The 8,626-nt window shown below is 51.5% G+C and overlaps 1 protein-coding gene across 1 annotated transcript; it reads left to right on the top strand.

Annotated features, from left to right (window-relative positions):
* Positions 1-4,555: 4,555 nt before the first annotated feature.
* Positions 4,556-8,074, top strand: CCR5 (chemokine (C-C motif) receptor 5). Its single transcript, XM_006759633.2, has 2 exons — positions 4,556-4,630; positions 6,173-8,074. Exon 2 carries the CDS (start codon positions 6,184-6,186, stop codon positions 7,258-7,260), a length of 1,077 nt encoding a protein of 358 aa, XP_006759696.1. The 5' UTR covers positions 4,556-4,630; positions 6,173-6,183; the 3' UTR covers positions 7,261-8,074.
* The last annotated feature ends 552 nt before the right edge of the window (positions 8,075-8,626 follow it).

Below are 8,626 nucleotides of genomic sequence, written 5' to 3'. Positions count from 1 at the left end.
GGTGGGTAGTAAGAGATCAACCAAAGCATGACCAATGGACACAGACAGTAGGAGGACGAGGGCCTGTGCTGGGAATTGGGAGCGGGTGGGGAGAGGTCAATGGGGGGAAAAGGAGACATATGTAATACTTTAGCAATAAAACAATTAAAAAAGAAAGAAAGAAAAAAATACCCAAAATCCAAGAGTAGACATTACAGGGGAGTTAGGGGGTTTCCATCTTGTCTAACCAAGGGGACTTTAAGCAATAAAACAATTAAAAAAAGAAAGAAAGAAAAAAAATACCCAAAATCCAAGAGCAGACTTTTCGGGGGAGTTAGGGGGTTTCCACCTTGTCTAACCAAGGGATGAGGTGGACAGTCTGCACGTGCCTATGTGGCTTGATGATTTACCAGGGCATCGGGGGCGTGGTGCGTGGGCTGGAGGACAGGGTTATCCTGGAAAGGGTCTGGAGGACAGAGACAACAGGAATAGAGGACAGCATGGTGACCTCCTAACCCTCTTCAGGACGGGCATCTGAGGCAGAGGGTGAAGGGCGATGGGAGTCACAGGACGCCAGCATCATTGCTGAGGCACACCGGTGACACAGTGTGGCCCTGGCTGGGGTGTGTGTCTGTGCATGTTGGGCTGGGGGGGTGGGGGGTCTCCCTTTTTTTTCCGAGGACTAGAGGGACTCTGGCTCTCCTGGTGAAGGTGGCTTCGGGGACACCCGGAGTGTCTTCCTTGGTGGAGAGATCAGAGACTGACAGCAACATCCAAACAAGCTGTCCATACCAGTGACCAGTGGAAACGCCCAGCTATCTACCTACAGGGCTCTGTTGGACAAAAGAAGCCGGCAGGAAGGAGGCCAAAGTCTGGGATCCAGTTACAGGAGGTTAAAGGACAGGCACATCGAATTCCTGACGATAGAAGTCAGAGTGCCCTGGTCTCTGGGCAGGGCACAAGGGCGCCTTCGGGGTGACAGGGCCATTTCCTGTCATCTCAATCTGGGTGGTGGTTGTGTGGTGCCTCTCCCAGCTGTCCGCCTAGGGCTGGTGCACTAGGCCGCATGTAAGTTACACCTCAATAAAAATAACAGCTAAAGAACTATATAAGACAGGGGTCCTCAAACTTTTTAAACGGGGGGCCAGTTCACTGTCCCTCAGACCGTTGGAGGGCCGGACTATAGTTTAAAAAAAACTATGAACAAATTCCTACGCACACTGCACATATCTTATTTTGAAGTAAAAAAACAAAATGGGAACAAATACAATATTTGTATTTGCATGTGGCCCGCGGGCCGTAGTTTGAGGACCTCTGATATAAGACGTTGAATAATGTGAGCCAGTGCCTACAAAGTCATCTTTAGTCTGATAAGAAAAAGAGCAGCACCCGGAACTGGTACACATGGGAGGGCAATTAACCAAAAAGTACACGTAAGAAAAGGTCTGGATTAAAACACAACGTATGTTGAGGGGGACTGTTCTGAGATTGTGAGAATATGCCTAATTTCCTCCCACTTTCCATTTTCCTCTTTTTCCCAACTTCATACAATGAGCATGTGCTGGCTTTATAATTAGACATTTGTTTAAAAAAAACTAAAGGATGCGTTTGCTATTTTTACAGCCTATCTCAGTGTTGACTGACACTGACCTACAGTCCATCTGAGCCCCAGGTATGTTCATGTGAGCTGCTTGTGGCAGGTTTGAGCTCCCTGTGCTGAAGCAGGTGACCCCTCAAACCCCAGGAGAAGACCGATGTTCTCCTCATCCTGTGGACGATGCTCTGAGTACATGGTCCAGAGATGGCCTGGGTACGGAGTGTGAAGCAACTCTTGGAACTTGGGACAATGACCAGATGTAGAGCAGCTGTGTAAGGACTGGCCTGAGACACCCTCCAATACGGACATCATACGGAGGCGAGTGGCAGAGCAGTCAAAAGACCATTTCTGGTGGGAAGTCTGAATGCCCTGCCTCTGAGGATGAGAGCCTTGGAGAGTGGGAGGGACCGAGTGACAAGGGAAGCAGAGACCAGGAAACAAAATCACAGGATACACTGCTCATTTGTTGTCATTGTTATATCCAGAACAGTGTTTCGCTGATGAAATGCTGAAGAAGTTCCCTTCCCACTGGTTCTCTCTCCCTTGTGCATCTTGGGACGGACCCCTATCGCAGGCGCTGACCTAAACTCACCTCTGGACCCAGAAACCTGGGAGGGGGTCAGGCACCCTGCTAAGCTGTGATTCCTTGTCTCCGCCTTATTCCCATCTAATGTGTATTTTCCAAACCACCGTGGACCGGAGTCATTCACTATTTAAGTGGGGAGCTGCCTTCCGGGCCCCCAGGCCTGAGACATCACTGGACAGCTGAGGAAATGGAAGCCTCGAGAGGAAGTCTCTTGGCCGAGAGCACAGGGTGAGTGGGCACCAGAGTGTGGGCGAGGGAGCCTGCTCCTTGCTCCACACTGCCCTCTAGGGGTGAGCATGCCCTCAGGTCCTCAGCCACCCCAGTGACCCACACAGAGCAAAGCCCCAGCTCCATGTGAGAAAGTCTGAAGCAACTACTGTCTCCTGCAGAAACGTAGGGTTTGTCCAGCAGCATCTGAGATCCTCGCCGGTGTATGAGCAGGAAACACCAGAACCAAAGCTGCACCTGCCCTCTGTGACATTTTACATCCATTTCTTTGCTACCCGTTTTGTGAACTCTTTCTAAAGCACCTTTATAGTTCACTGCTTAACTAACCCACAGAGGACAGGCATCTGCAAAAGGATCTCTACTCGTCACATCATTTGGTATCCCCGCCCCCGCACCCGGCACAGAATAAGCACAATAGAAGCGATAGACATTAACATTATTTTCCTAAGCCCTGCTGAGAAACCACAGGCCACCTAGAATATTCCCTCCCTTGTTTAATTCACGTACCCCACCCACCCCCGCTCCTTTGGCAGCCAGTAGCTCATTCTCTGTGTCTATGGGTCTGTGTATCACTCGATCTTGACCACAGACCGACCTATCGAGTAGGTTTGTGTTTGATTTGTTGCCCATTTCCCAGATAAGAAAACTGAGGCCTGGAGAGTTTCCGTAACGTGCTCAGGTCGCACAGTAATTAGCGACGCTGGGGTTGAAATCCAGCAACATGACTGCAGGGTATGGTTCCGAGTTGTTGCTGCTTGAATGACACACAGGATGAACGGGGGACATTTTCCTTCTGGCTCCCTGTCCTGGTTAGGGTGACCAGCCATTGGGCTCTGTGGTCACACAAACATATGTGCCCACGCGGGGCGGTTCTGGATTGCGGGGCTATCCTTGTGCTTTCCCGGCTTCCCCTGATCTCCAGGCACCAGGCGTCAGCTTCACTCTTTCAGCTTCACATTTGCTGATACTAAGCAGCTCTAAACTAGTACAAGGACCCCAGAGAACCACTCTATCTATCCATCTATCTATCATCTATCTTTATTGATTTCAGAGAGGAAGGAAGATGAAGAGAGAGAGAGAGAGAAACATCAATGATGAGAGAGAATCATTGATTGGCTGCCTCCTGCACACCCCGCCATTGGGGATCAAGCCCGCAACCCGGCATGACTGGGAATCGAACCGTAATCTCCTGGTTCATAGGTCGATGCTCAATCACTGAGCCAAGCCAGGCGGGCAATCATTGAAGTTTTTAGATAAGTCACCTACCACCAAGAAAGCTTGATGTGACTGCCTAGTATTGTCATCTAGTCCTGAATTCGACCCTATTCTTCTGGCATTTGTTGCCCATTTCATGTTGAAAAGTTCTCACAGCTCCAGATAGTCCGTATTCTGCAAGTGGGAACTCTGCTACCGCTATACCTGGCTCAGTACACGCACCCACCAATGCCCTCGGGGCTGGAGGGCTGCAAAACAGTGAAGAGGTGGAGTGAAAACTCGTACTGACGTGCCCCTCTAGATACCCGAGAGAAAGGTGGGCAGCGGGGTTCGCTCACAGGTGAGCCTACAGGTAAAATGCTTTAGGTAACCAGTTGTTTTCGTTTACGGAGAAAAACCGTTTAGGGTGCTGAGTGAGTGTGTAAGTTGCAGTAGGCAAGGCGGTGGGGAGAAGGACGGGTGAAGGGGGGCACGGGGTTCCTATGAAGGATTCCCCTCTCAATTTCAAGTCGTTTTGAGTTGGCTTCATTGACAACAAATGGGAAGAGGATGGGGATCTCTCGGCCTTTGGGCCTCACGCTGACAAGCCCTGAGGCCTTGCACACATCATCTGCCCCTTGGACAGCAGGGATTTTGTTTTTGTTTTTCAGTAAAGCGAGGGCCTTTCACTAGATACGTGTGAATATTCTAGTTCCAATATCCCCCCGTTCTGTTTCCTACAGACGCCGTGTAGTTGGATGAGCAGAGACTCTAAAGAAAACAGTGTAACTAGGGAAGCCCACGTTACAGACAAGAATTCTACTCTCCAGCCTATTTAAAGCTCAAGTGAAAAAGGAAAAGAAAAAGGAGAACTGTTTACTGATTTTTTTTTTTTTTGCCCTGCAATACACGTAGGCATTACAACTCCACCCCCCCTTTAAGTAGAAGCTGCTTAAGTTTCCTGTGTGTCTGCTGCTATATGCTTGATTTGCACAGCTCAGCCGGTCAGAAGAGCTAAGACATCCGTCCCCACCAGAAACTTGCCGGTAAGTCACCTCTCAGTCACTTTGCCTATGAGTTAGCCCAGCTTCTGTGATGAGCACAAGCCTTTACAGGAAACCCATAGGGGACATCAGACAAGCACCAGGTGCTCAAAGGACTATCTTAAAGGATCATCTCGATGATCAAGAAAAGCTTAGAATTTAGAATGAGTTTCAGACGGTGATAACATCGAAGATACAAAACACGATTATGAATGAAAAATTCTAAAGGAAACAATATTATTTCTTTGGAAGCCCCGACCTTTCAAAAGAAAGCTTTGTCAGAGAGGGGATTCTTGGTGAAATCTGGGTAGTGATTACCTTCTGATCAGGACAAAACCCCCGGCAGGATGCCCTCTGAACATGCGCCCCACCAGAAGTTGCATCTCAGTCTGGTTCTTTTGGTGTGGGTTTGTTTTTTTTTTCTCCCAGAAGAGAGGAAGGCTGAAAATTGCCCAAATTAATAGCATTACAAATATCAAAGCCTCCCTTTAACATATGAGTCTCACAGCACAGGTTCGGGTGTGCTCCTTTTTCTGGCTCAGAACTTTAAAGGGAGATGTTCTTCCCCAACTGCCCAGGATTAGAGAGACTTCTCAGGCCAGAAGTGGAACGTGGGGAGCTGGGGCAAGCCGGAGGGTTGCGAAGGAACGGAGCTATGGCAGGAAGGGTGGTGGCAGATGGAACATTTCCCACTTGGCTATTCCTTGTGAATGTGGAGACCTCTTACTCATCGCAACTCAGGAACTATAAACACAAACTTCAGAGGAAAGGGGACAATGTATGTTACAATTGGCTGTTGGCTCTTAGGACTTTCTCGGGGACCCGGCATCCATAAGCCCATTTCATTCTGACCCGAGAGAGAGAGAGAGAGAGACAGAGAGAGGGACCAAGCTGATGGCCCTGCCCCTTGGTTCTCTCACCAAGGAGTGAGGGACAGGATGACATGGTGGGCGAGTGTAGGTTGCCTGGGTTCCGAATCAGTTGCTCCCCAGCAGTGTGTCTTTGGGTAAGTCCTGCCTCCTCTCTGGACTTTGAGATTCTCATCTGTAACATGGGAACAGTCACATGACCTGCCTCCCTGGGTCACCTTGAGGATTAGTTGCCTAAGGGAAGCTTAGTGGTTTCCATGCATGGTTCTGACCCTGGGAACCTAATGACCAGAGCACGCCCGAGGCGATGCTCACGGAAGCCCACCCCAGGGAATGGCAGCTTCGGCGTAGATTGCAAGGCAGTGTTGGACTGATGGTGCCCGACTCTGTTTCTTGAAATTGTTATTAAAGCTTCAGCCACTCCATGTGGCTATGGGTCCTTTCATGAGTTTCCCCAACAGAGCGCGTAAGCAAGGAAGCTAGCGGCAAGCCTTCCCTTTATTTTCAGAGTTCATTCTGTGCCCTCCCCCCCCCCCAAAAAAAGGAGCTCAGTTAAATGTAGAAATTTATGTATCCATGTTAGGGCCCCCTTCATGTGTAAAAGCGTTTGCAGTCACGGTGGGCCCCTCGGTACCTTCTGGGGCTTGATCAGCGATCACTGCTTCTGTATCCACAGGGCTGAGCACAATGGATCAAGTGCCAACCACGATGGATCCAGTGCCAACCACATTCGATTACATTGACTACAGCATCTCAGAGCCCTGCCAGAAAACCAACGTGAGACACATCGCGGCCAGGCTGCTGCCTCCGCTCTACTCGCTGGTGTTCATCTTCGGGTTTGTGGGCAACCTGCTGGTGGTCCTCATCCTGATCAACTGCAAAAAGCTGAAGAGCATGACGGACATCTACCTGCTCAACCTGGCCCTCTCCGACCTGCTCTTCCTCCTCACCATGCCCTTCTGGGCTCACTACGCAGCCGGCCAGTGGGTCTTCGGGAGCACCATGTGCCGGCTTCTGACGGGCCTCTATTTTATCGGCTTCTTCTCCGGAATCTTCTTCATCATCCTCTTGACCATTGACAGGTACCTGGCGATCGTCCACGCTGTGTTTGCTATAAAAGCCAGGACAGTCACGTTTGGGGTGGTGACCAGTGGGGTCACCTGGGTGGTGGCCGTGTTCGCCTCTCTCCCAGGAATCATCTTCACCAAATCCCAACAAGAGGTGTCTCGTTGCACCTGCAGCCCTCACTACCCAACCAGTCAGTATCGTTTCTGGAAGAATTTCCAGACCTTGAAGATGGTCATCTTGGGCCTGGTCCTGCCCCTGCTGGTCATGATCGTCTGCTACTCGGGAATCCTGAAGACCCTGCTTCGGTGTCGCAACGAGAAGAAGAGGCACAAGGCCGTGAGGCTCATCTTCGTGATCATGATCGTCTACTTCCTGTTCTGGGCTCCCTACAACCTCGTCCTGCTCCTGAACACCTTCCAGGAGTTCTTCGGCCTGAACAACTGCAGTAGCTCCAATCGGCTGGACCAAGCCATGCAGGTGACGGAGACCCTGGGCATGACGCACTGCTGCATCAACCCCATCATCTACGCCTTCGTCGGGGAGAAGTTCAGAAGCTACCTGTCAGGCTTCTTCCAAAAGCACATCGCCCGCCGCCTCTTCAAACGCTGCCCCATCTTCCAGCGAGAGGCCCCCGAGCGCGGGGGCTCTACCTACACACGCTCCACCGGGGAGCAGGACATCTCTGTCGGCTTGTGACCTGCACTCGGTGTTTAGCCCCAGGCTGGGGGTGGGAGCAGCTATTTCAGAAAGGAAGTGGCTGTCATAGAAGGCCAAAGATCCACCCATCTATTTGGTGTCTGCCCTTCCATTCTAGAACCCGAACAAGTGGGTGAAATAGCCACCTTGTCACCTGCCCTCCACGGACCTCAGCAATCGACGGATGCTCCCTTCCCTGCTAAAGTTCATTATAAAAAAGTGTCCCCCGAGAATTGCTGATGCTTGAGTTTGGTTGCCTGACCAGGCACAACAAAATGAATCAAGACACGTGCTGTATAGTTTCTTGCCTGCACAAGACAATGGACAGGTTGCAAGTGTGTGTAGAACAGTCCTTGTCTCGCGTGGGGAGGAGAGACTTGGACGTGGTCAGTTATGAAAGGCTGTCTCCTCATGTGACCTCCCTCCAAGGTGGGCAGTAAGTTCCCCAGGCACTCAGGCCCAGGTGAGAGTCCATGGCCTGGGGACCCACTGCTGGTGGAAGAGAAGGAAGCTGAGCCCCAAGCTGCAGGCGCTGCACGCAAGGGCAAAGCTGTGTGACTAGTTGGGAGGAAGGTGTGGGCTGAGGTGTGAAGAACCTACATACCCCAGTAGAGCAGGGGCCTTGGCCAGCGTTCCAGGGGTTCATCCGGTGCTCTGAGGAGGACCTGGGAAGGTGAGCATTTAGGGCAGGGGGATCAGCAACACGCAGGTCAGGATGAGGAGGCCTCCGCAGAGGTCACGGCACAGGCAGGGGTGGGGTGGAGGCGAGTACATTCACAGCATTTAGGGTAAGTAAGAGTCAGCAGAGCTGGGCAGATTGGTGGGGGGGCACAGAGAGACCCAAGGTTTCAACATGCAGACTGGCGATGCCCCAAAAGAGGCCCAGGAGGTTGGGTAAGTAAGAGTCAGCAGAGCTGGGCAGATTGGTGGGGGGGCACAGAGAGACCCAAGGTTTCAACATGCAGACTGGCGATGCCCCAAAAGAGGCTTCCAGGAGGTTTAGGTGAAAAGCAGGAGGGGGATGTGGGAGAGGAGGGGTGGGTCTTGTGAGCTCGCACGCCGCCTGGTGCGGACAGGCTCTGGCTGTCTCTCATTGATTCGCCAGCTCTCAGAACATCCTTCCTGCCCCAGCTCAGTCACCAGGCATCTCCCGGAGGCTTTGAAGCAACAGGTGTGTGAATGCATGTGCCTGAGGCCCAGGAACACGGCCAGCTCAGATAGGCAACCTACATAGTCCATGAAAGCCCAGAGCTTTATAAGCATTGAGCCAAGAGGTGAGGGAAGGCCAAATGACTAAGAGTCTGCCTGCCACACACACACCCCACCCCACCCCCCTTCCCCCCACTGTCTAAGCATCATCTTCCGG

This window comes from Myotis davidii, unplaced genomic scaffold (genome assembly GCF_000327345.1).
Source record: "Myotis davidii unplaced genomic scaffold, ASM32734v1 scaffold395, whole genome shotgun sequence".
Classification (NCBI taxonomy): Eukaryota; Metazoa; Chordata; class Mammalia; order Chiroptera; family Vespertilionidae; genus Myotis; species Myotis davidii.
Note: the sequence above shows the minus strand (reverse complement) of the source record. Positions and strands in the feature narration are given on the sequence as shown.